We start from the raw sequence: 27361 nt of genomic DNA, 5'->3' as shown, positions 1-27361 counted from the left end.
CTGTTCTCCCAGTTCCTCGGTGGACAGAAGCATCCCCATGCTCCCGGAAAAGGCTACGAAGGCAGATGGATTGGGTGAGCTGTCCTGAGAATTGAGCTAAAAACCAGAGGCCCGTCGACAGTAAGGTGAGGTCCTGTGTGCCTGGCTACCAGGGGAGCTGGAAGGAGAGGTCGTGTCTCCACAGCCGGTCAGCCGGTCCTCGGTCAGGGTCCTGACCCTGGACAGATTCCCTCTGCGTCTCAGCTGGGTACTGCACCCTCTGGGCAGGACGCTGCAGGATCCAAGGCTGGTCTGGAGCAGGAAGAGGGGTGATGAACCTAGTGTTGCCTCTGGCTCTGGGACTTGGCGGACTCCCCCATGGCTCGCACCGCCCCTCTGCTCTTCCCGTCCCACCCACCCCCGCTGTGTGGGGCAGCCTGAGAGCCCCGGGGACGAGTCTGGCATCCATGCTTCAGGATTTCATGGGCCCCCCAGACCAAGAGAAAACAGGAGGCCCCATCTGGCACTGGGAGGACGCTGGTTGGGCCAGAATGGTAGGCAGGCCTGCTGGGGCCTGGAGAGCAGCCACTGGGGTCAAAGCCTACAGAGCCAGGCCCAGTGTCCCAAGAAGCACTGTTCATTGGTGTGTGTGTGTGTGCGCGAGCGCACGGTGTGGACCAGGCACGCGGCCACCTCAATGTGGGGGTGACCATTCCCCATTCATAGCAGAGGGAACAAAGCAGAACCCGGGCCGGAGAATCCAGGCTCCAAAGCCATCTGGGCCAGCGTCCACAGAGCAGAAGAAGAGCTGGGGGTCCTAGTGTGCTGAATAAGCACAGACCGTCCTCCCAGAGGGTGGTCTGAGCTCAAGGCCCCAAAGTCCCTCCCAAAGAGGGAGAAGCGGCAGGCCCTCCAGGGGCCTCCACGGTGCTAAGGGAGAGGACTCCACGGCCTAAAGGCCTGGGTGGAGTCTTGTCTCTGCAGCTTACGAGGTGCCCACCTCAGGGCATTGAGGAGGCTTCAGGTGTAAAGTGCGGAGGGCAGTGGCCAGCACATGGTGAGGACTCTGTGCCCACCACACTTAGGAGTGTCACGAATGTGTAGGAAAGGCTAGTCTCATCATTATATTTAATTTATATGATAAATTGTTGCTGCGGCCACCCAGCGTGTTATGTTGTTAGAGTAGCCCGAACTAATACACGCCGAATCTCCCTCCTCTCAGAAGCCATTATCCCGGGTGAAGGAAGGGACAGTGAGGATCAGAAGGCAAGGAGGACCAGGCCATCATGGTCTCAGTCATGGGCAGAGGGGAGCTCACAGGAGGACCCGTTCACACACGAGGCTCCTTTTGGAGTCGTCCTGAGATCATGAAATCCTAACCCAGGGCCAACAGTCTTTGAAACATGACCCAGAACCAAGAACATGGAAAGAAAATGGGATTAGAGAACACAGTATGCTGAGGATGTGGAGGGCTAGGGCAAGGTCATGTCCACGGCAAGCAAAGCCGCCTATGAACCTGGAATGTCTCGGATTCTGCAACCAGCCTGAGCCACTGAAGACATTCCAGGCTCTTCCTCACCCACATGGCAAGTTCCTGGACACCCGGGAGATGTGTCGGGGCTGGAGCCCTGAACGGGAGATGTGACCCAACAAACGGCCCAGCACCAGGAACACAGGCTCTGCCCCTTTCCGGCTCTGCCCCTTTCCAGCTCTGCCCTCTGGGGGGGGATGTTTCACCAACCGGGCTGGGTTTTCTCTTCTGCAAAATGAGAAAAACGAGATCCATCTTATAGGACCATTGCAAAGGTTAGGAAAATGTACATACACAGCTAGAAATGCTTAGAGACTAAATAGTGTGGACAAGGTTCCACAGCGGGTGGGGGAGGACCCGAACACAGGCCTCCCCTCCCCAGCCCAGTGTCCGTCCACTAGGCCACCCTGCGTTCTGTGGTCTGATAATCCCGTCGCTTTATTCATCTGCTCGGACAGAAGTCACAAGCTGGTGGTCTAAGAGACAGTTGGTTTTCACAGCATTTAAATTGTTTTATTTTGTTGCCAGCAGCTTTTTAAAAAAGAGGAAATTTCACATAAAAACATGGATGTCCACCTTCCCCCAAGAGATCATAACGTCTCCAACGCCGAGCCGGATTCCCACATGGTGACACCTGGCAGGCCCGGAGAGGCCACCACCCCCTGGGGGCAGGTCACAGGCACGATTTTGCCACGCCCCATTATCCACAACTTACACCAGGCCTGCTCCCCACGGCCCCCCGTTTCCTTTCCCTACTGGCCCCAGGAGCATTTGGACACAGGGAATGCAGCCTTTTGCAGGGAAAGGCACTTGCCCCGGAAAAAGAGCTGGGCCTCTCAACACCAGAGCCGATGAAAATTGCAAAGCATCCCTTGAAATGTGTAAACGGTGATTAGCAGGCTGGAGACATGATTTATGAAGAAGGATGAACACAGGAAATGTGCCGAGCTTGGCTGAACGGTGACGTGGCCAGAGATGCGCTCCGACCGCGGGCCTCGGGAAGGAGCAAAGTTGTTAGAGGAGCCCGAGGGGACAATTCAGAGACGCAGAACCTGAGCCACGGAAATTTTCAGCTGAATTATCAGGAAACTATCCCTGGAGTCATGAAAGCCTGGGCAGAGGAGGAGTCAATGGGGAGAGGGAAGGAAATGCCTTTCCTGTTTCTGCCTGACTTCTTCTCAAAAGCGGACACCAGATCATTTGGAGGGCACAAGGGAAGCAGCTCTGTGGACTGGAGGAAGGGGCCCCCGGAGGGATCTGACCAGACTTCAGGCTTTAGCACCCAGAGTCAGGGTCAGCTGACTGGCCTGCCCCAGGATCAGGGATGGTTATCAAAACATGGTCATGGGATCCTGGTTTTGGAAGAACAACCTATTGGGTGGGTGTCTTCATCAAGACTCTTTTCGGTTGCAACAAAAACCCAACTCAATCTGGTTCATGTGAAAAGAAAAATTATTGGTTTCCATAAATGATCATTTCAGGGGTAGTACTATGTCAGGTGTGGCCGGATCTAGGGGCTCAATGGACGCCATCAGGACCTGGTCTCTCTCCATCTTCGAACTCTGCTTTCTTCTATGTTGGCTTCCTTGTCAGGCAGCCTCTCCCCTGTAGTAGTGAGTTGGGGACCACCAGCTCCGGGCTCACATCCTGGAGACGTCAGGGGAAAGAAAGCACACTCCGTTCCCATGATCCCTGATCAGCAGGCATCCTGAGATCAACTCGTGTTGAAGCAATGTTGGGTCGCGTGCCCATCCCCATAGTAACCAATCAGACTGATCTGGGGGTATAATGCCGTGGCTGCTATCCAGCACCCTGAACCCATCACAGCACTGGGGTGGGGGTGAGGTCGGCCCCTCTCAATCCAGATGAGCTGCCTGTGGAGCAGGGATTCTCCATAGGACAATTCATGTTCTGTTTCCAGAAGTGGGAGGGTTGGACCTGAGAAGGCAGAAGCACACAGTAGGGCAGCAGAGCACAGAGGGCAGGGGAGGGGATCTACAGCAACGAGGCAGCCTCTTGGGGCCCACCCAAGCAGAGCCACCACGGAGCCTCCTGGGGCACACTGGAATTTGGGAATGCCACCAGCGGGGCTGCCCCAGGTCTCACGGTGCACTCCGGGATCCCTAGTGCCCCCACCAACCACTGAGGCTAGGATAGTTAACATTCTCGTCACTTGGTGAGGCTGCCTTGGGTTCTGAGTGAAACCGCAGCTTGATGAAGTCAATGCCCGCAGCCTAGAGGAGCCTGGGGAAGCTGGGGTGCAGGGGCTCAGGATTCTACACCCAGAAGGGCAAAGTGCACATCCCAAGGCACCCCCAGGGCCCCCCACCCCTTCCCAGGTAACTGTCAGCCTCGGCCTCGGGAAGGATGAATCCCCTTCTTGCCAATGACCGGCTTAGGTATGGGCATGTGGTTTTAGCCAATGAGAGGCGAGGGAAGCTGGACAGGGAAAGAGGCCTGGCCTTCTGGAAAAAGATGTCCTTGCTGACCACCACCACCAACAACAAAAATCCCATTTGAACAAACAGTCCCTTTCCCACCGTTGGCGTGTCTGGATGGCATGCCTGGACTGGGGGGAGGCAGGCTCGGCGGAGCCGCCGTGCTGAGGGTGGCCGGGGAGAGTCGGGGCTTCTCTGGCCATATTGCACAGTGGCTGAATCAGCCAACCTGGAGCGGCCACCTCGGGGAATCTGTCATGTGACCGAGTCCCCGTCCTTGCCTTTGAAGCTAGCTGAGCTGGGGTTTTGTTCCCTCCAGCTGAAAGCAGCCTACTGAATCCAGGACTGAGGGCAACTTGACTCAGAGCGGGAAGGGACACATGAGGCCCAGGAGGGACGGGGACCCCAGGCCCCGCTCACAGGCATCCTAGCCACTGTCGTGGGCTCCGGTCACCAGGGGCGTGTCTTACCAAGGCTGCCCTGCACTGCTCAGGGGAAGAATTTATCCCTTCTGGGCCCCAAAGGGAATTTTTTTCCTAAGTCACTTCCTTGAGCTGGTTTAAATCAGCCTCCCTTGGAAGGGCCAGGGACACTTCTTTTGTATGTGGTCAAAAAAAAAAGAGCTCTCACCTCGCTGTCCATCAATAGGAGCAATTAAATTCATTCAACTGCAGCTGTCTGATGGCCACATTGATGCTAACAAACGTGCTCAAAGACGCGGGAGATGCTTTGTACGTACCACTCAAAGGGAAAAAAGGAGACAAAACTGTAGGTACAGCATGATCCCAATTTCATAGACATATACTTAATACACGCCCGTAGGAAAAAAGACTGGCAGGAAATCCAACAATGTCTCACCCTGGGTGGTAGAATTGGGGTGAAATTTGTTTTCAACTTTATATTTCTACATAGTTTTCAAATTTTCTGCAGCGAGTATATATTACAATCATAACCCCCAAACTAGTGGAACATTAAAAGTACTTGGCAGCGCCCGGAGAAAGCACCGGAAGGAGAGAAAAGTCTTCTGTTCTCCCCTCAGGGTCCAGGGCCCCAAGCACCCCCAGGCCAGTGCAGGCCATCCATCCGGGAGTGCAAGGTCGGTCCTGCTGCATACAAAGGGGGAAGTAAGAAGCCCGCATTCCCGGGCCCAGGATCCTCCACCAGATGCACCTCCCACCACGATCCAGGTTCTCCCTGGAACCAAGAGGCAGCAAAGCCCCCAGAAATGAGCCAGCTGCGGAGCTGACCCTACACAGGCCAACTCCCCAGGAGCCTCTCACACTCGGGGAGTTTGGCACGTGGGAGGTTAATTCTCTTATCAAAACTGTACAAAATCCTAATTTTGCAGAGTGGCAATTTGGGGCAAAAAAAAAAAAAACCCCAGCAATGGGAAAATGTTGGTTATGCAGCACTAGACATTCAGTTCTCAGGGGATCAATTATAAAAACACTCATTCAGCTATTTCTATTCAAATGAACACCTGAAGAGGGGGCCTCAATGGTTTTAAAAGTGTGTGGATATTACTGGATAAATGTTAGTCCAATAAAAGAGATCATCATCCGCTATTTGTGTACATTTAAGTTGACACTAAAAAGATCTTTGTGGAGGATCTCTGGCTGCTTCTTCTTCTGCACGCATCTTTTTATCTCCTATTCCCTTAACACTTTAAGGACTGAAGGAAACAGACCACATGCGGCCAGTCCTGGGTTTCCTTGTTTTCTCCCTCTTTTTCTTCTCCGCCCACCCCCCACCCGGTGATTAAAGGGACACGGGTGCTGGGAAGGCCACACCTGACGTGGGGAGCCGAGGTGTCTCACACTGATGAATATGTAATGTCCGGCTCGGAGGTGCCGTCACGAACTCATAATAAGAATTCACGAGTCTGTGTCTGAAAACAGACATTTGCATTTGCCCTGCGGTCACAGTACATGGACCATTCTTATTCAAAAATTTATTTTTCTTCATTTTTCAAGGCCTGGAAATATTCCGTGCCCTCACTCCCCACCAGCACCCACACAGGCGCGCGCCCTTCTTTCTGTGCTCTCTTTAAACAGAAATTAAGAGAAGGGAGCCCGGAGCCCCGCAGCCCCTTCCCCTGCAGCCACTGGACCTGGGCGAGGGCCCCCCAGCTCCCGGATAGAGACCCCCCCAAACCTGGTTCCAGGAGGTATTTGCGTGTCCAGGATGAAATGCAGAATTAAACAGAAGAGGAGCACAACAAATGGGGGAGGGCAGGTTGGGGCTCAGCAGACCCCAAAGCAAGGTGGGCGGGCTTCGCCGGGCCCCTGCAGACACCTGCCGCGCGGGCAGGGCGCCGTGCCCGGGGTGCCCGCTGGCGGACGGCATGTCCCCGCCAGCGCAGCGCAGAGCATGTGGCTTCTGGGTGAATGCCCTGAAAAACAGCAGCCTCCTGGTCATTTCTGAAAAACGGACTTTTCGGAAGGGGCCTCTTGGAGCCTGAAGCGCGAAGTCCTTGGCGGTGCGTGAGGGGGGCGGGGTCGCCCTCTGAGCTACCAGGAACCGGGGTGGGGGCACCCCCCTTTACTCGGGTCTCCCCTCCCTTGCTGGCTGCTCAATAAAGGGAAACGCGCTCGGTCTCTTGCAGGTCAGGCTCTCTGCCCAGCCCGGGCCCCGGGTCCCCAAGGCCTCCGGGCGCCCCGACCGCGTGCACGCCCCGGCCCCGCCCCGGCCGCCGGCGCTGACCGCGTGGACGCGGCTGCGTGCCGCCCCTGCCCCGAGCGGCCCCCCGACCCGTTTCCGCCTCTCTTGCCCCGGAGGTCCGCCAGGCCGAGACCGAGACCACGAGCCCCGCGGGGCGCGCCTTCCCCGGGCTCCGCGCGCACGCGCTTGGCCTCCGGCGGGGGAGGTAGGGCGCCTCCACTTCCCGGGGGCGGCGGCCGCAGGAGGGGGCGTCGCGCTTCCGGGCCCCTGGCCGAGCCGCTGGTGACGGAGCCCGCGAGCCGGGAGCGAGCAGGTTCCTTTGTGGCCGCCGTGTGGCCGGAGAGCCGAGTCCCCATTGCAGGGCTGACAGTGACACCTGCAGTTTAACGCGCCGCATGTCACGCGGGCGGACGGGCCGCCACTCCTCCAGCCCCGGGGCCAAACAGGCCAGGCGGGCCGCGGGTCCCCAGGGAAAGGGGGTGAGGCGACCCAGTTCTCGGGGCCTGCTGAAGGAGCCGAGGAGGCTGGGCACGCACCTGCCGCCCCCGCTTCGCAGCTCGGTGCCTCCAGAACCCAGATGCCCAGGATGGTGCCTCTGCTCTGCCCAGGGCCAGCCTGCCAGCCGGCAGCCCTCTGCCACCATACCCATTGCGCAGATAAGGAGACAGGACCGCAGAGGGGAGAGGCTTGGTCAAGGTCACCCAGAGGGATGGTACCTGAGGCTGGTCTCCAGCCTCTGACCACAGAGCAGTGCTCAGGACCGCCGAGGCCCCCCGGCTTTCGACCAAGCCCCCTGCCTTTCCTGGCGTGGCCACCACGGGAGAATGCGCATGGAGCTCTGTCAGAGGTCATCTCTCGGCCACCATCCACTGTCCACCCTCCATGCTCACACGCCCGCGTGCGCACGTGAGGGCGGCGGGTCCCCGTCGGAGGAGTCACTGCTCCGAATCCAGGGCCTGGTCCTGAGGCTGGCTCCTCTGAGCCCGGGCTCCGCTTTCTCCCTTACGCTCCCTCGCAGAAGTCTGAGCCAGGACTCGGGGAGCCGGGAAGGAAAAGGAAGCGTCGCAAAGATTTCTTTATAACTTTTCTCAATATTCTGCTGATTGCTAGCTCAGAAGCAGATGTGGTATGCTTAATGATGCATAGACAAGAAGCAGCCCCTAATCCCTAAATGAACTTATCTCTAAATATATACAGGGGAAGCTATATAAACTCCATTAGCCCCTCCGCTCTTCCAGCTATCCGAATGCAGGAGTGGGGAGAGTGGCCGCCTAGGAGAGCCGGCAGGGTGGGTTCGGGGCAGGGAGGGGAGAGGGCGGGGAGGCAGCGCCCACCGCCTCGGGGTGACGGGCGACCCGACTTCCCGGCCGTTCCCGCAGGGGCATCGGTCGGCTTTCCTGGAAAGCAGCTTCGCCAGTGGCTGCAGCAAGAGCAAGGCTACCCTACACGGGCCCAGCCTCTCTACTCAGCCGTTTCCTGTGAAAGGGGCCCGGATGGTCCCTGCAGACCGGCTCTTCTTCCTCGTCTCGGCCTCTGCAGAAGACACACTTGTGGTGAGATCCAGCAAGGTTTTAAAACTGAACTCTTGACCCGGGGAGTTACCAGAGCATTGGCCCTGGATCTTCTTCACCGTGTGCAGGCCCTGGGCCGGGGCCAGGGAGGGCCCAGGGCCGGTGGGGACCGATGGGAGCCCCAAGTGCAGGTGCGTGCCGGAGGCAGACCCCTGAGCTACAGGAACACGGAGGGGCCCCCGCAGGCGTGCCAGAGACAGGGCGGAGGCCAGCAGTGCGGAGGCTCCGAGGCAAGCGAAGGCCTGGCCTGTCTGGGGCTGGTAGGTAAGTCCGGATGCCCCGGAGGACAGGGGTCATGGGAAAACCCGGGGTGGGGGGGGGCGGGGAGCAGGCAGGGAAAGGCCTCCGGCTCCAGGAAAGGAGCTCGATCTGTGTCCTGCAGGAGGTGAAGGGCACCCTCGGGCCTGTTCCCGCAGGTTACTACTGACAAACCGGGGCTCCTGCTGCCAGGCCGAGTGGGTGAGCAGGAGCTCGGTTCCCGTTCCAGACTCAAGTCCCAGAGATCCCAAGAGGTCCAGAGATCCCAGATCACTTCGAAGCTGTTCAGCCCAGCCGGCCTGCTGCACTCGAAGGAAACCCAAAGAAGCACAGAGAGCCTGCGGAAAAGAGAGTGAAACCACCCTCCACCCACCCCGTAGCCAAAGTAGAGCTTATGCATATGCAACGTGGGCCCACTCAGAAAGCTTTTCGATTAGTCGCGCGGAGGAGCCGTGGCCGGGGTGCGGAATCTATATGTCACCTTACGCTGCACACAGCTGGGTTCAGACCAGCACTGGTGCTCATATGCAAAAAAAGGCAGGTTCTGTATTCATGAGGACTCCCCGGAGAAGCCGGGAGGGGCCGGATCCTTCTCCAGTTCCACAGCCAGCGAACAAAGGGAGGCCCGTGGGGCTCTCCGGCGGGGGGGGGGGGGGGGGGGGGGGGGTGCAGGCGGGCAGGCAAGAGCCAGGCAGGAAAGAAGCCCCTGGGTCGGGAGGAGAGGCCAAGTCTTCATCAAATCACAGTTTGGGGAGGAAAAACATTCTTGATGGAAAAGGAGACTTCAAACCCAAAGGAGCTTGGAGTCCAAAGCTCCCCCAAGCACCCCAGTCAAACGGCCTCATTTTCTTGATGGACAAACTGAGGCCCAGAGAGGAGAAATAACTTTCTGAGAGACACACAAGCCGGTTTTAATTTGGGGTGGGGGGCGGGGGTTCCCATGCAAATAGATTTGCATTTCTTCTAACTTTTGTTCAGAGAGGTAAAGAAAGATCCAGGAGATCCTGAGAAGGTCAGTCATGTCAAGGCTGTGCTTTCCTGCAATGAGCTGTGCTGAGAAAAAGTGAAGTCTAAAACGTGGCCGTTGCCCCCAAGATGCATACGCACTGTTTGGGAATAAAAAGAATGCTCCTGTTCAGAACAGTTAGCAAACAACTCAAAGCGACCTGGAAGAGGAACTTAAAATAAGAAATACGCTGCATGTTTTCGGAGTAAGTCACGTGAACACGGACCCGCCAGGTCTGTGGGATCCCAGAGCCACGGGGTCTGAAGCATCTCAGGGCCCGGGGTGGAGAACCGTCAGCCACCCCACAACTACACCCCACATCTACCTTCCTCCCACTTCACTCTGAGCCCCCTCTGGCTCCCCTCTCCAATTCCCCTTCATTGGGGTTTCTGGGAGAAATGTGCAGAAAGCTCACCGGGGCCGCATGGCTGGATGCAGAGAAAAGACAAAGCTCCCATGGTTCAAAGTGCTTGTCTCTTAAAAAGGCTACTGAAGCCCAAACCAGCCCGCCTTCCCTCCCCCCCGCCCACCCACAATTAGCAAATCCATTAGCAAAGCAGCTCTGTGTGCTAGATACATGCAACCTACAAGCTAGACACCTCTTACCCGAACGCATTTCCTCACCTGTAAAATGCAGGTAACAAGGCCTACCTGACAGGCTTTCCGTGAGTACAGGGGATCAGGTGTGGACGACGTTTAGCTGAAGTTAAAGGCCTCTAGGATAATCTGGCAGACGTTAGCCATCGATGCCATGTGGGAGCCACGGAGAGCTTGGCTATGCCCCTGAAGACGACGGGGCCACCTTGGTGCGTGGGCCGTGCGACGTTTCTGCCCAGAGTTCAGGAGCCCTTTCCGCTCACGGCTCCATTCAGAGACTCAGGGCTGATCCAGAGGGATGGAGTGCCCGCACGTCAGATGCCCAGGTGCACAGTTCCCACCTGTGGCAGAGGTGGTCTTCCCTCCCTCCTGAGTCTGCACCCTCTCGTGCCAACTCCACTGGGGACGGTCACAGGGCTTACTCTGAAGTCAGCTGCGCTCCTGGGAAGGATGAACTGTGGAGGCTGCATGTGAGTCCGGCACTGCTCTCTCCTGAACACTCTCAGCATCTAAAGAAATGAGCATCATTTTTCTAAAAATGCATCACAGGCCAAGATAGGGTTGGTTTTTTACCATCACATAAATTACACCTGAACCTCCCTGACCGCACTGGTCAGCCCTGGGCTGTGTTCGCTCTCGCCCTACTCGCAAGCCTGTTTAGCCCCTGTCATTTTACTCCACAGATGCTGCCATACCCAGGGAGGTGGTGAACTGGGAGACTTCGGGGAACCGGCAATTAGTCCTAATCCAAGGAAAGGGTTTTGACAGTGACCCCTGAGATCTAGGAGGATCTTCTAGTTAACCCCCACCTCCCCATTAGCTGGGCTCCCTGTCAGGGTTCATTCACTAAATGACAATAAGAATTGTCACGTCAGAGTCTCTTCCCAGTCAGGTGGGAGAGACCACAGGCAGAAACAGCTCCTGCCTTGAGGGCCCCCCTTGGCTTCCGGGGTCCTCTCCTCAGGGTCTGCCTGCTCAGGACTGGCCAGAGAGTTTGAATTCTGACCTGACTGCCTCCTTGCTGGTGCCCTTGAACAAGACACCGAATTTCCCCGAACTCTTAGGTTCCAGGCAGCTCCCACGGGGCTGTTTTGAGAACTGAATGGGAGCTACAGAAAGTAGCCCCCTTCCCCGCTGCATCGCCCTAAAGGCTCCCTTCATGGTGATGGGCTCCACCATCTGGAAGGCGTGGGACCTCGGACAGGTATTGCACTGCTCTGTGCCTCAGTTTCATGGTCCATCGAACGGGGACTGTAATATGTTCTGCTTCCAGGATCGTGGCTGCAGGCGCTCAGCAGCATCTAGTACATCAAGTCTTCACAAATGTTAGCTGCTATTCCCCCAGTACGTCAGGAGCTCCCCGGGGCAGGAACTGATCAGTCCTTCATCCCTGAACTTGCACCAGCAAGCATCTACCACACATGGTGGGATGTGGCTACAGACATGTTTCAAGACATGAACCCAGCTTTGAAGAGCTCAGTTTCTGGGTGGGGCAGGAAGGCAATACGGCAGGCGCTAAGAGAGGCTTAGCTGGAGGGCACTGAGGGTGGAGGATCTACCCCAGCCTGAACCATCTTCGTGGAGAAGAAGCCATCTCAGCCCAGCCAGGCACAAAAGGGATGGACAGTGAGCAGGTGGACAAGAGTCTCCGGGCGTAAGGAAGAGTGTGCAGTGGCCAGTGGGATGGGGTGCGCTCTGTCTCCCTCCTCTGACACACCCAGAACTCTCGCCAGGCCCCTGGGACTCGGGACATGCTCAGGGGGCAAGCAGCCAGCCTGCCGCACATCCTCCATCCCGCAGAGGTGTGGCTCCAGGTCTCCGGGGAGGAGATGCGGTGCCCTCCCTGCAGAAGTAGAAGCAGAGCAGAACCAGCCCGCAAAGAGCCTAGGGCGGTGTGTGAGCAAACGGACAGCCGTGCTTGGGCCTCGCTGGATGTACCAGGCCAGGCTGCTGTGGGAAAGCGTTACAGCCCCCCTCAGAGCCACGCACATGCCCAGGGCCTCAGTGGCTTGGGTTTGGGATGGGTGTTTAGGCGGCGGGGGAGGAGCACACCTGGGGAAGCAGGGGCCAGGAGGTGCAGGGTCTTGCCCGGCCACGCTCCCAACGCCTCCTTCTGGCAAAGGTGCCCAGAGCTCTGTCCTCCCTTCTCCCCTTCCCGCCGGCCCCTGCCCCTGACTCCCACAGCACACCCCCTGGAGCTCCTCTCCTGGCTGACATGTTCATTGTCCACTCCGTACCCTCCGCTTCAGCCTCCAGTGAAGGCTGTAATTAGAACCAGCAGACGGACGGACAGGAGGCATCGAGGATGGGCGCGTCCCCAAATGCCTGTTAGGTTGTTTTTCCAGTGTCTTCCATTCAGGTTACAAGTTGCCAAATGCCTTGGGACTGGGGTGCCCTTTGGTCAAACTGTATCGTCTCCCACCAGGGGTGAGTGCAGGTGTCTCTCCTGTCAGACACCCTCCAGACCCAGGGGCACTGGGAGGAATCCGGGCTTGACCTCTCTGACTACAGGGGTGGAGGAGGCAGGGACTGGAGGTCAGTGAGCAGCAGAGCCTGGGCCGCAAGCAGGCTGTGGGCCGGTGGCTGGGAGGTGGCAGTGAGGGCAAGAGGAGGTGCCTGTGTTTGTCTATGAACATAGGAAGAGCTGTTTGTAGCCTTAATTAAATAAAGACTCATACATATTCAGCCTAGCAAAGCTGAGCCCCCACAATGAAGCATGTCCAGGACTAGAAGGTTTTCTGGGGGGGACTCTGCAGTGATGCAGGCTCGTACCCGAGGAGGTCACACCATGGCCCCCACACACATGTCGGAATGGAAAGGGCACACTGCTCACAGCCTCTGCTGGCTTCAGTGACCAGCTGCTCCTTCTGCCTTGCAAGCCAGATGAACTTGTGTTTCAGGGACCCGGGGCCCACAGCAGCCAGGGAGAGGTGCTGCCAGCACAGTCCTGGGGGTCACAGCCCAGGCAAGGAGGGGGAGCAGCGCCCAAGCACCCAACTGCAAGTGTTGCAGCTCCGCACTGGGCCCCACGCCCCAGCTCACCGAACAGACCGGAGTCCCCATTAGGACTGTGGGATCTGTAATGCCCACTGTCGTGGGGCTGTGGAAGGATCCAAGGAGGTGGGGTCCACACAGCACTTAGTGCAAGCCTGGCACTCAAAAGATCGGTGTTATTCCCTATTATAGGGCAGGGGGTTTGTCCCCATACACCCAGATCAGGGAAAACCCGGGAGTACTGAACGCTCCAGGAGCACAGCTGAGCAAGGAGCGAGCTAAAGGGCTTGAAGCTGGATCTGGGATGAAATGAGGAGTGTGAGGGAGGGCATGGCAGTGACAGGGTCCCAAGTGTCCCCGCAGGGCTGGTGCCCTTGGCCACCCACTGACCCTAAGCACAACACAGGCACGTAGTAAGCAGTTCGGAGGCAGGATCAGGTACAAACCCAAGAGGGACTGAGCCCCCCACCCCCACCACCTATTAATTCATTTGTGCTCCTTTTTCTCCCCCCTTCTTAGGTCACAGCCTTGCTCAGAGTTTGGGCCACGTCTTGGTCCATTGAAATGTTTCATGACCCTCATGAGCCTCCAGGGTCGAGCTACAGACCTCTGCCGGTGAACCTAGCAGCGCTGTGTCCATGCTGTTCCAGGCCCTGCTGCTCCACCATCACCACCAGCTTCCTGTTCACACGCACCTCCTTTCCTCCGTGCTCCGCAAGGCCACCGGGAAGCTGCATGCTCCCTCGGCACTTCTGGGCCCCTGTTGTCACACTGTGACACATGGGGCATTTGCATCTCTCTAGCCCCTCTCGTTCCCTGAGCTCCCCAAACTCTGGCACCTTCCCATCCCTCTGCAGTCACCGAGCTCCTCGCTACTTCAGAAACAGGCTGCCCCTCTCACTCTGCACCCGGCTCATGCCGCCAGACTTCGGACACTTCTGTCCCTTTGGAAGCACTGGGGTATTGTCCTTCGGAGCCTTGCACTGATGTGCACCTCATCTGTCTGCCACCCCACTCCCTTGAAGTGTGGGCGGCCACAGGACAAGGGCTCTTGCCCATTTCATTCGCTACGTACACTCAGGTCAAGGCCTCTACGGAACGGCTGAACAAAAAAGGGCCAGGGCTTTGGAACCAGAGACGTCCCACCTATTTCGTACTGGCTCCATGGTTCCTCAACTCAGAAGAGTTGTCAAAGCAGCTAAGTGTGATGTCACTGGACATTCAGTGAGTCTCAGCAGAGTCCCTGCCGGCCTGAGTCCCTCCTGTGGCAGCACCCAGGGCACGGGGGGCCGGTGACCATTCGCCCGAAGAGTGAACCCTCCCAGGAAGCAGAACCGCGTCCGCTACAATGACCTTATTACACAGCAAAGACAAAGCGGAGAGGGTCTGAGGGAAGAGCTGGCTAAGGAGGAAGATTTTCTGAACTTACTTGCTTTTTCCAACCATCTGATAGGGGCATTCATCTCAGCAGGAAGCCAGTCGCCACGGGGAGCAGCCAGAACCCAGTCCTCCCCGGGAGAATTCCGGAGCCCCTGACCACTGCACAGCCTGGCCTCCTCTCCGCTACCCCTTGGGTCCAGACACACCACGTTTCTGCAGTCCTTAAGGCCACACTCCAAAGGGTGGCTCCTTGGGGTGCACTGGGGCTATGTTCCTGGGTTCTTCACTCAGCCTGTTCAACAGGCATGACTGTGTGTAGGGAAGATGCTGAGGACATTAAACTGCTTAATTGGTATGAGCTCAACTACATTTAAAAAAAAGTCTCTAAAAGAAAATATATAAGAGATTTAAAAAACTCTGACAGGTAGGATTATGGATGATTTTTACTTTCTTCTTTATAATTTCTTTTACTTTTCAAGCGTTGCAATGAATAGATATTCCTGTTATGATCAGAAAAAAAAAAAAAACTAACAAATTCCAGATAGCATCAGATTTGCCTAAAATCCAATTCACCGAATAATAAACTTGCTACCTGCCATGTTCACCCAAAATCCGCTCTGTGGACAGGGTTTACCAGAGTCCTGGCATTTTATATACAACGTAATGGACAAAGCCCTCGGCACAAAAAATTCATTTTTAGATACTGATTCCTATTTTTACCTTTTTTCTTTTTTAAACATTACACTACTGTTTTTATCTAATCCCTCGAAGGGTACTTCTTCCTTAATTTTGTGTTTTCAATAAGATTTTTTTTTTCAGGCACCTGGGTGGCTCAGTTGGTTAAGTGACTGCCTTCGACTCAGGTCATGATCCCAGGGTCCTGGGATCGAGTCCCACATTGGGCTCCCGGCTTGGCAGGGAGTCTGCTTCTCCCTCTGACCCTCCCCCATCTCATGTGCTCTCTCTCATTCTCTGTCTCAAATAAATAAAATCTTTAAAAAAAAAAAAAAAAAGATTTTTTTTTTTTTCAAATACCTTCAGATAAGATAGTTATAGCACCTCCTGAGCAACCTACAGGGTCTCAGTATTAATACTTCTATTTGCTCTACTGATGATTTTAAATTTTTTAATCTTTTGTTCTAGGAACTTGTGTTCATTGGTTTAAAAAGAAAAATATTTATACGAAAGTAAGCATCCTAGCTGATATGAAAAATTAACATATTTTAAGAATCCACATTTTAGGCAAACCAATTGTTAAGTGAATGGGGTGTGAATGGGTCAGTTCACCCGAACTAGCCACAGCCTGAGCCGGGCTCACACACCCCCCATCCTTGCAGGTCTCTGCCCCTCCTCACCTGTGGCAGGCTAGCCTCAAGGGCATCCGATCGGCAGAAAGGACTTCGAGCTGTTCTCAAACTAGGAGCCTACACACAAAAAAGAGTGAAAAACCCTGGCCTTTCCAGTGCTGATTTCCAAAGAGAAATACTAAAAAGCAACGTTGTAGAATAGGAAAACACAAGGTGGTATTTCAGGATTACAGGTTCAAATTCCAATTTGCTGTGTGACCATCGGCAAGGTATGTCACAAACTAATCCTGGCTTTCTCATCTGTGAATGGGGCCAACATTTACCGTGTCGGTACCAACCTCCCAGCTTGCTGTAACAATGAGACCGATGGCATGACACCAGCTACTGTCAGGAAGTTTCCTGACAGAAGGGTTGGCGCTCTCAGCAGAAGCAGACAGGCCTGCCCACTGTCCCTTCAGAAGCTGTGCTCTGCATCTGTCTTGGCACCAAAGCAGAGAAAGTTTTCTGATGAAGAGGTCACAGCAATTTGAAAAATAAAAAGGGCTTTGCCTGACTCTCGATTTTTTTTCCCTTACTCTGGTCCTGCCCCAGTTTTTTATCCAGAGGACAGCTTTGGGAATTAGAAGGGATGATTTGCAGATACTCCTTCGCAGTCTGCAACTGGCCTATGTGTCTGCCCTCTAACAAATTCAAATTACGTTTAACCTAGCACTTAAAAAAGAAAAATCTATGATTCTCTTTACACATTGCTTACTTGCTAATCTACATAAAATTCCAATAAGAAACAAATAAATAATCCTAGAATTTGTATGGAACCACAAAAGACCCCAAATAGCCAAAGCAGTCTTGAAAAAGAACAAAACTGAAGGCATCACAATCCCAGATTTCAAGTGATATTACCAAGGTGCAGTGATCAAAACCGTGTGGTACTGGCACAAAAACAGACACATCATCAAAGGAACAGAACAGAGAACCCAGAAATAAACCTGTGATTATATGGTCAATTAATCTGCAACAAAGCAGGAAAGAATATGCAATGGGAAAAAGACAGTTTCTTCAACAAGTGGTGTTGGGAAAACTAGACAGCTACATGCAAAAGAATGCAACGGGACCACTTTCTTAAGTGGTTCACACTTACAAATAAACTTAAAATGGATTAAGGACCTAAGTGTGAGACCTGAAATCATAAAAATCCTGTAAGAGAGCACAAGCAGTAATTTCTCTGACACTGGCCATAGCAACATTTTTCTAGAGGTTTCCTGAGGCAAGGGAAACAAAAGCAAAAATAAACTACTGGGACTACATCAAAATAAAAAGCACAGCAAAGGAAACACTCAACAAAACTAAAAGACAACCTGCTGAATGGGAGAAGGTATTTGCAAATGACATATCTGATAGTATCCAAAATATATAAAGAATGGATACAACTCAACACCCAAAAAACAAATAATCCAAGACATTTTTCCAAAACAGACATCCAGATGGCCAACAGACACATGGGAAGATGCTCAACATCACTCATCATCAGGGAAATGCAAATCAAAACCACAATGAGATATCACCTCATACCTGTCAGATTGGCTAAAGTCAAAAACCCAAGAAATAACAAGTGTTGACGAGGATGTGAAGAAAAAGGAACATTCATGTACCGTTGGTGGGAATGCAAGCTGGTGCAGCCACCCTGGAAGACACTATGGAGTTTCCTCAAAATATTAAAAATGGAATTATCTTATGAGCCAGTAATTCCACTACTGGGTATTTACCCAAAGATTATGAAAACACTAACTCGGAAAGACATATGCAACCCTATGTTTATTGCAGCATTATTTACAACAGCCAAATTATGGAAGCAGTCCATCGATAGATGAATGGATAAAGATGTCACACACACACACACACACACACACACACACACACACACACACTGGAGTATTACTCAGCCATGAAAAAGAATGAAATCTTGTCATTTGTGACAACATGGATGGATCTACAGAGCATAATGCTAAGTGAGATAAGTCAGAGAAAGACAAATACTATATGATCTCACTCATATGTGGGATTTAAGGAACAAATGAACAAAGGAAAAAAGAGACAAACCAAAAACCAGATTCTTTTTTTTTTTGAAAGATTTTATTTATTTATTTGACAGAGAGAGAGACAGTGAGAGAGGGAACACAAGCAGGGGGAGTGGGAGAGGGAGAAGCAGACTTCCCGCCAAGCAGGGAGGCCAATGCGGGGCTCGATCCCAGGACCCTGGGATCATGACCTGAGCCGAAGGCAGACACTTAACCGACTGAGCCACCCAGGCGCCCCAAAAACCAGATTCTTAACCGCAAAGAACAAACTGATGGTAGCCAGAGGGGAGGTTGGTGGGGGGATGGGTAAAAAAGGTGCAGGAGATTAGGAGTACACTTATGATGAGCACTGAGTAATATATGGAACTGTTGAAATCACTATATTATACACCTGAAACTAATATAACACTGTATGTTAACTATACCATAACTTTTTAAAAAAATTATAAAGTAAAATAAAATAAAAATGAAATCTAAAACTGCAAAAAAATACAAGGGATTCCTGATTGAGAGCAGGAAAAAGATAAGACAGAATTGGAGTAGTGATTCTCTGAGTGTATATTTTAATATAAATTTGTTGAGACTCATATTTTATATGTGCATAACAAAATTCTTAAAATGAAAAAAATAAAAGCTGAACCAATGATTTAAAAAATAAATAATGAGTTACATTTTCACTCAGAAACTCAGACAACTTGCCCATGATCACCAGGCCCTGGTGGACAGAAAGATAGGATTTGTCCTTCCTGAGACTGGAGCTTTTTCCTCTAATCACTGCACCAGCTTCACTTCTTAGTGCTAATTAAGCATCACACAACTCGACTCAAACTGCAACTTCTCTATAAGTTATGCTGTGCTCACCACAAATGTAACTACCGTCTGTCATCATGCAGTGCTGTTCCATATCCTGGACTGTATTCCCTTGGCTAGTGGTGGCCTCAGAAGCATAAGGCTCAAGACCTGATGCAAAGTGGGGGATAAAATTGAACCTAAAGGCCAAGGTTGGGCAATATCCAACCTATTAATCAGAAAAAAAATTACTTAACAGAGTTTTGGGGGTTTTTTTCCCTCCCCCTATTACCTAGGAACTTTCAGTAGGGCAGGTTTTAGGCTACTTGCTCCAACTAATGGATACAAAATTTGAAGAAATTGGTGACAGTAACTGGCTAAAATAATTATTTACAAATAAAATTCACCAAGCTGATCTGATACAAACTTTAAACTTTAATGGAATCTAAAACACAACCTCTTTCCAATGTTGGATTTCCTAAATCTTAGCTTGGACCAAAGCTCAAATCGCCACGGACCGTTTTGGCTAACCCAACCAAGAACTAAAATTGTTAGTTAAAACTTTAGGGCTGATGAGCTTTCCAGGGCAAAGGCTGAAATGCTAAAGCCTAGGTCTGAATGCAGCGCTGACGTGAAAACAAGCATTCCTTCCATTGCCACACAGAAAAGGTGTTTGCTAAATGTTTCAAATTACCTAATGTGATAAAATGGCAGTCAAGATGGATGGCTTAATGGGCCATTTTGCGAAATTCAATTTCCAGCATGTGCCAAGCCCACACAGATCCAGTATCCTATGGAATTCGTACACTAGGGACTAGGCATCCCTACCCCAATGCCACCTCCCCACTGAAGCAGCAGCTCAAGCCTTTCACTGAACAAAAACCCTAGACCTCAGCTCTTATTCTCCATAGGGCCTTAACCTTCCAGCTGGCTTGTGTCTGTTCACGCCTCAAACACCCAGATGGGATTCTCCTTCTCATCTTCTCCCCATGGTAACCAATATGGCAGGTTTCAAGTAAAACACCACATAAGTCAGAGCCCCTTAAATGCTTCTACTTCTAATCCTTCATTGATGGAAACTCCATTGCTTTGTATGCTACAATCTTGCGTGGTGACCAAAAATTACAAACAAGAATTCCCTAATATTCTAAATAAAGTTTTCATAATTTCTGTGGTTTAGCAACCAGCCATTCCCAAGAAAAAGGTTAACAAAAAAAAAATGAACGTCCATTGGAATGTAAATTCCATGAAACCAACAACTAGACAAGTGTAGACACAGAATTTGAAAATACTTGTCAGGGGCACCTGGGTGGCTCAGTTGGTTAAGCGACTGCCCTTCGGCTCAGGTCATGATCCTGGAGTCCCGGGATCAAGTCCCACGTCAGGCTTCCTGCTCAGCAGGGAGTCTGCTTCTCCCTCTGACCCTCCTCCCTCTCATGCTCTCTGTCTCTCATTCTCTCTCTCGCAAATAAATAAAATCTTAAAAAAAAAAAAAAATACTTGTCAAATAAACAAGGGGAGGGCGGTATTATTTTCTTTAGGTTTCTGGCCTCACTTTACTGTACATTTATTTCCCCCTTTATCCCAAATGCATTACCCTTTTTAAAAATTTCATTCTTAAGATGTGCATACACATAGACACCGGAATATTACACAGCCATGTAAAAGGATGAGATCTTGACATTTGGGATGACATGGATGGACCTAGAGGGTATTATGCTGAGAAATAAGTCAGGGAAAGACAAACACCATATGATTTCATCTGTATGTGGAATCTAAAAAACAGATGAGTAAACAAAAAGCAGAATCAGACCTATAAATAGAGTAAACTAATGATTGCCAAAGTGAGAAAGAATGAGCAAAATGGGTGAAAGGGAGTGGGAGAGGCAGGCTTCCAGCTATGAAATGAGTAAGTCACAGAATAAAAGGTACAGCACAGGGAATACAGTCCAGGATATGGAACAGCACTGCCTGATGACAGACGGTAGTTACATTTGTGGTGAGCACAGCATAACTTATAGAGAAGTTGCAGGGCGCCTTGGTGGCGCAGTTGTTAAGCGTCTGCCTTCGGCTCAGGTCATGCATGATCCCAGGGTCCTGGGATCGAGCCCCGCATCGGGCTCCCTGCTCCGCGGGAAGCCTGCTTCTCCCTCTCCCACTCCCCCTGCTTGTGTTCCCTCTCTCGCTGTGTTCCTGTCAAATAAATAAAATCTTTAAAAAAAGAAATTTTATAGAGAAGTTGAATCACCATGTTGTACATCTGAAACTAATGTAACATTGTGTAACTATACTTTAAAAAGTTTTTTTTAAATTTCATTCTTAGCCATTTCAAACCCTTCTGGAAATGGAGAATTTTCATGCTTTCCTATAGCCTGTTCGCTTAATAATAGCCAAATCTAAAATTCTTCATTAAAAGTATTACAAGGGCAAGAGGGAGCTGATGGAAAATACCAGGAGTCCTCACAGCTCATCTTTCTCCCACCCACCACAGCATCCAAGTCTACTTTGTAGGGACTGGTTTACTGGTCTGTGACAGAACAGAACCAACTCTAGGAAACCAACCTGGGGAGTGTGTCCAATAAACTTCTTGGGAGGTCCAGAGGACTACCAACCAACCTGGCCACATAAAATAGTCTGTGAAACATGCTATACAATTCAAGGACACCAACAAGGCTCACTATACCACGGTCCTGCAAATGTTCCCTTTTATTTCCTTCTAAATCAAAGGCAAGTCGAGAACAATGTAGGATGGCAGGGAGAAAAAAAAAAAAACTTTAGGGTCAGACATGGAGAGAAATTACGACCTTTGACAAATTATTTAAGCTAATTTGTCTACTATAAATTACTGGTGTATGTCCATGCTCTTTTTCCCGGTATCAGTGCATTTCCAGCTTAACATTAACCATTAACCTCAAGAATGCCTACTAAAAAGAATCTGATATAACCCTAAGGACAAGTTGACCCATTACTCCCCAAAAGTACTACTTCACTTGATTATGATATACTCAAAGGTAGGAGTTTGAGCTAATTCCCCTCAAGCTGTCCAGTTGCTGGAGAATGCACGTTAAGGGTTAGATCAAAGTTTAAGGAACGAGTGATGTGCTAATGTCCTCTGGTCTGGTCTGGCTTCACAGTCTTACTGCAGCGGCCATAAAACATCTGCCAGCATATGATTTTACTTGGGGGGCAAAAAAAAAAAAAGTGAAAATTCAGCAATCTGTTTTAAAGGTTTCCTGTTAAAGGAAGTACAGACTGGTCAGAACTTGCTGCTAAAAGGAACAGTAAGACTACTACTGGGAATCAAGGAAACCACCTTGAGCCCAATCTACAATTTTAAATAGGGCCCAGTAATGGAAATGATGAAATGTGGACTCCCCCTCAATGGAAATGGCTGAGGCGGTCATGGGTAATAATGGACTAGATGTTTCATTAGGTTCCTTCTAACTTTGAGATCTTATGAACATATTTTTAAAGTTAAAAAAAAAATACCTCGTGATGTATGTGTGTGTGTGTGTGTGTGTTATATCCATCCACCCAACAGTTTTGGCAGATGGCAAAAATCATACTTGCAAAATTACCAAGAATTTTCATTGTCAAGAAACTAAAGTGCCCACATCTGGGTCACTTTACAAGACAAAGGCCACAATGATATAGTAGTTTCCTTAAAAGACATCTGACGAATAACATAATTCTCATATAACCTAGGAGTTAAAAAAATTTTTAGGCAAAATCTCTATCTTTAAAATCAGTATTAGAGTGTCAAAAATTCTAGTGGACCATCAAGGAGACCACACAAAAAACAGCTTAACTGAATGACAGCAGCCTAAGCTTCTAGCAGTGATAGGTGAAAAATACACAAATTACATTAATTATGACTAAGATCACTAATAACCCGTAAACCAATACTTACTACAGCTAATGCTTCTTCTTGAGATTGTCAAACTTAACTCAAGATTTTGAGGCTGCTGTCTAGAAGAAACAGGCTTTCTATAGAAACTGTAGTCATATTTTCTAAATAAAACAATTTTACTGAACCAAATTAGGGTGAATTATGAGTGTTTTTAATAATCTGTAAAAATAATGACTGTACAGTTGGGAAGTGTGTCCTATTTGCAAATAATACGTCCTGAGCATTCATTCCATGAACTTAAGGATAAAAATGGGAATGGGAAGCAAGTCTAAATTAAAGAGATGTAGTAGTCTAACAGTGCAGTGAGGCTCCTTCTATTAGTCTTGGCACAGTGTCCAGGCACTGTCGGTTCTCTGCTGGGGGTGGCTTTCTTGGCTGTGAAGGCAGATCATGCCCTCTGTCACTCATGGAGAGCAGTTCTGCCCAACTGTCTCTTTTCAACAACTTTATCATCAATCTCTTTATTAACAGCTCCACTGCAGTCAGAAAACGCAAACAAGGACCAATTCTCATGCCAGATTTCTGGAAATCACATAGCACCAGGCACCACACAGTGTGAAAGTTTGTAAGGAGGGTGTTGTGCCAGGAGAGAGACAGCATCCACAAGGAACAAGCACAAAGTTGGGACATTTTGCATTATTACAGGAAAATACATATACCTACTTTCTTATGCCTAAAATTTGAAAAGAACCCAAATATCCACATATGTGTGTATATATGGGGATTCAGAGGGGAACAGCAGTGGCACGAGATCATTTTACTCCCCAGAAATAACTGCTATTTTGCATTTCCATAAGTCTTCTTAAAGCAAAAATTGTATTATACCAAAAAAAAAAAAAATTTAACGATTTTAGGACTATACGACATTATTAGAAAACACACAAGACTGAGAGAACTGTCTGCAAGGAGCTGTAAGAAACCCATAAAACTAAAATTCTTGAATTATTCAAAATACATATTTTCAGATCGAAATCTGTTGAATCAGAAAATAGCATCTTACAAATTAATTAAATGAAACACTTCTAAAAGGCTTACAGTCTTTTTAAGAAACTTGGGCTTCCTTTTTTTTTTTTTTTTTAAATCAGGTCATAATCACCTAATATGAAATTAAAAGCATCCAAGTTAGGTGAAAACAGAGTATATAGTCTGGATACTTCCAAATATTGAGATGCGTGAGACTCACACTAGGTGATACTTTATCATTTTCACTATTAATTATATTACACTCAGCCTGAGACTTAAACTTAATGGTTTTCCCTCTAATCTGTTTATATTTCTATCCATTGATGCAATGGTTTGAAAAATATTCAACTATAGGTAAAGCAAATTTTATAAAATGTACTGAAGACTATGATAGTATGTAACTGAACTTACACTGTTCCAAATAATGTATTTTTGCTGTAGTATGTCTCAGGTCACTGGTCTTACGGCTGCAAGGTCTGTGCTCAGGTGGAAAAAAGCAACTCTGCTGCTAAGATTGTCAGTGGCAAGTTCAAGCACAGGTTTAATCAGCTGTGGGGGTTCCTAGACCCTCACCATTTATTCCATGTTGTAAATCAAAATCCACATGCCCTTAGGCTTTCCCTGGTCAATTCTGGCACCTAAGGAAGAGGGAGGGTTGAGGGTGTAGCATAAATCCATTCTCACCAGTAAAAAACAAACAACACATACTAAACAAAACTCTAAGCTGGCTGGCAAGGAGGAAACTATTTTTGATTTAAGGGATTATCCTGTACCTTAGAAATATCACAGCAAAAAATATAAAGCTTTGATGAAAGCACACAACAGACTACTTCTATTTTTCATTTCGAAAGAGGATCCATTTCCCATCCTACCAGTGCAATTTAAAGATACCCAAAACAGAAGGAAAGTGAATGCACTGTCTTATTTAAAGTATACTTTCAAAGTTAACATTTTAAACAGTTGGTGGTTAAGCTATAAAATCTAAACAATACTCTGCCCTTTGTAGATATGATTTTTAGCTATCTGTAAATGTGAATCATTTTTTAAAAAGGTAATTGCAGGAAGAAAGCATAATAACTGAAATCACCACCTTTCACACAAACCTGAGCTTTCTGAAATGTGAACTTGAGCACAGCCTTCATTCTACCCTTTTGAGGAAAGGTCTGTGAATTGGGAGATGAGGAAAGAAAAAAAATGCACTTAAAATTCCATCCCGTTCAGCAAAATCCAGGTATGATTGATCACTGATCAGCTACAATGATGTTCGCAGAACACTGAGACAGAAGTATGTCTCTGAGGAAGAGAAGCAGAAGTTGAAATGACTTCCCAAGTATATGAAATCAGTTCTAGGATGAAGTATACGCAACCACTTCTAAAATACATGGCTCAGAAATACTGATGCTATCTTTCCTGCTGCCAATAAAGCTACGTAAGATGTCACAAGGATGTTTAAACTGGTAAGTATAGAGAAAGGATGAATAAATTGATTACACATATATAAAAAACAAACACCACACGGAATTAAACAGACCACTTGTCGCTGTATGACTGAAAGTCATGTTTATTAGAGAACACACTTAATATTTCATGTACCAACAAGTTCAGCTCTTAAGACAGCACCCATTTGTGATTCTGGTTTGGAAAAAAAAAAAAACTAACAGTAAAGGAATAAAGCAGAGAATTAAAAAGAATACCAAAACATACAATTCAGGCTAAAAGCAACTAATTTTCCTTGTGCTGTTCTTTTATTAGAATTAAAATAGGCAAAAGTATATCCAAAGGATTATTCAATGCCTTTTTAGATAAACAGTTTCTCTTTTTGCTTAAATGCATTTAAGTGCACGAACAGTTAGCATTCCCAGGGCTTGGTCTACAAGCTTATGTATGTTAATGATTTACCCTTTCATACATCAATTACTACTTGGAGCTGCTGATCACTTATTGCCACCTTGAGTGCAGCCAGAATTAATACTACGCAGAGCTCTAAAACATTTTTCTGTGTGGAGAAAAAAAACAGAGGTGTTAATTAGAAAAATACAAACTTTATTCCAGAATATACCCAGAGCCACAAAACACACCTTTTACTTTTTTTACTAATTCAGCAAGATGCATGAAAAGCCAAAAGACCATGTGGGTGATCAAAGTCAGAAAGTGGGCTATTCAGTCCCATGTTTAGGTGTCTATCGAGGTAGAGGAAGTCCCGCAAGTTCAACTCTGTAGGTGTGAACAGTGGAGCAAAGGGTAATTTGTACAGTATCTTCCCTTTTCCTAATACTCCCAAAAGCTTAATGAAAAGTCATCCCATGTTGCAGTCATATATTGTTTTATATATAATAAAGGTATTAGAATTTGGAATTTCAGGAACGAAACACACAAGACTGCATGTCCATTAGAATAATGACTTTAACATCAGGAGGTCCATCCCTCCACTCAAGGCACTTAAGATAGCCATACTCAGGAGCTGGCCATTACAAACATACAAAGCAGTTCCCTCCTAACCCATGAGTTTAGTATGCAATGCTGAGCATCTGGGGGTTTAAGAAAAGCAGTATCTGATTTGGGTTTGGTAAAATGAGAAAGAGAAGATCGTAGCCGGTTTGTGGTCTATAATCCTAAACTCACTGAAAAACAACAGTGCCACCTGCTGACATAGAAATAATTGAAAACCAAAAGCTTTGAAAAGGAAACGAATCAGCAGTACACTGTCTACGTGCATGAAACAAATATACAGAAAAGGCATATAGTCTACATACACAAAATAAATACTGTAGACAATGGGACAGCTGAGAGTGAATTATTAGTAACTACATTCATGTTTTCCTCCCAAATGATCATTTATATGAAAAATAGTGATCACAGAAGGTATCAGTTATACTAGGCTGCCACTAACAGCATAAATTAACCAGAAGCAAATCTTTTCTAAATGTAAGCAAAGTAAATTCTTTTGCAAATCTTCACTTATGGCCATACCATAAACTTAAAAGTAGAACCGATTTATCACTGAAAAAACAAGAGAAATAAAGTCAGTCAAAAGAAACCAGCCAACTGTGGGATTGTGCTGTTTTTTTTTTTATTGTGTTTTCAATGGAGAAATACATCATCTGTTTACAAAATAGCTCTTGAAAAATACAAGGAGTACAGATACTATAAAACAAAGCAAACTCCAGTCATGAGACACTACATACATCATGCGAAAGCAACAGTCTGATCTCCAGGTTATGAAAACTAGAATTAAAAAGTCACTACACAGAAAAGGTCCAAGTTTCCAGCTTGGCAAAACTTGGGTGCAGTTACATGAAACGTTTAATAAACTGAATTTTTTTTTTCCCCAATGTGTAAACAAAATGACAAGACTAAATCTGTGCCTGGCAATTTCAATCTAACTCTGAAGCTACACAAAACACACAGACACCTTGTACACTTCACCTGTTAGCATGACCATCTTTTTTTCTTAGGTGGTGGGAGGAAGGGCAAGGTGAGTGTGCGGAGCGAAGATGTGGGAAGCAGAAACACTGTCTACTAGACATCATAAGGTACGGTGAAAAGAAAGCCTCAATTAATGCATAGCCTAAGGGGAAAGACTACACTCCAACTTTGGAAAATTAATTTAGAAGGACAGGGGAAGAGTTTAAGTAACTGCAGTTTAACATGAAAAATGCACATGTGATAAGAATGGAGCACAATGAAAGATTCATAAACATGCTCATCAGAAAATCTGTTAGGTCTGCTTTGTCCAGATTAGGAAAGAATAACTAAGTTTATCAACATCTGGCACCCCTCATACTTCGTGAAGATGGATGCTCTGCTGCTTAATTATGAGGACTTCTTTTCTTTGCAGAAAGGAGTTCCTAACCGATTGATCGGATAAAACAAAATGAAAAAGGAGTAGAGAGCTGACTAGA

The 27361-nt window shown here is 48.7% G+C and overlaps 1 protein-coding gene across 1 annotated transcript; it reads right to left on the bottom strand.

Moving 5' to 3' along the window:
* Positions 1–1890: 1890 nt before the first annotated feature.
* On the bottom strand, positions 1891–26628 carry LOC135361643 (collagen alpha-2(I) chain-like). The gene is made up of 4 exons (XM_064571542.1): positions 23871–26628; positions 14465–14799; positions 10096–10550; positions 1891–9544 (listed from the first exon to the last, which is right to left on the bottom strand). Exon 4 carries the CDS (start codon positions 7459–7461, stop codon positions 6490–6492), a length of 972 nt encoding a protein of 323 aa, XP_064427612.1. The 5' UTR covers positions 7462–9544; positions 10096–10550; positions 14465–14799; positions 23871–26628; the 3' UTR covers positions 1891–6489.
* Between the last annotated feature and the right edge of the window lie 733 nt (positions 26629–27361).

This window comes from Mirounga angustirostris, unplaced genomic scaffold (assembly GCF_029215605.1).
Source record: "Mirounga angustirostris isolate CCGP_5_RB_7025 unplaced genomic scaffold, mMirAng1.0.hap1 SCAF_9, whole genome shotgun sequence".
NCBI classification, from domain to species: domain Eukaryota; kingdom Metazoa; phylum Chordata; class Mammalia; order Carnivora; family Phocidae; genus Mirounga; species Mirounga angustirostris.
This window is presented reverse-complemented; position numbering and strand designations above follow the sequence as displayed.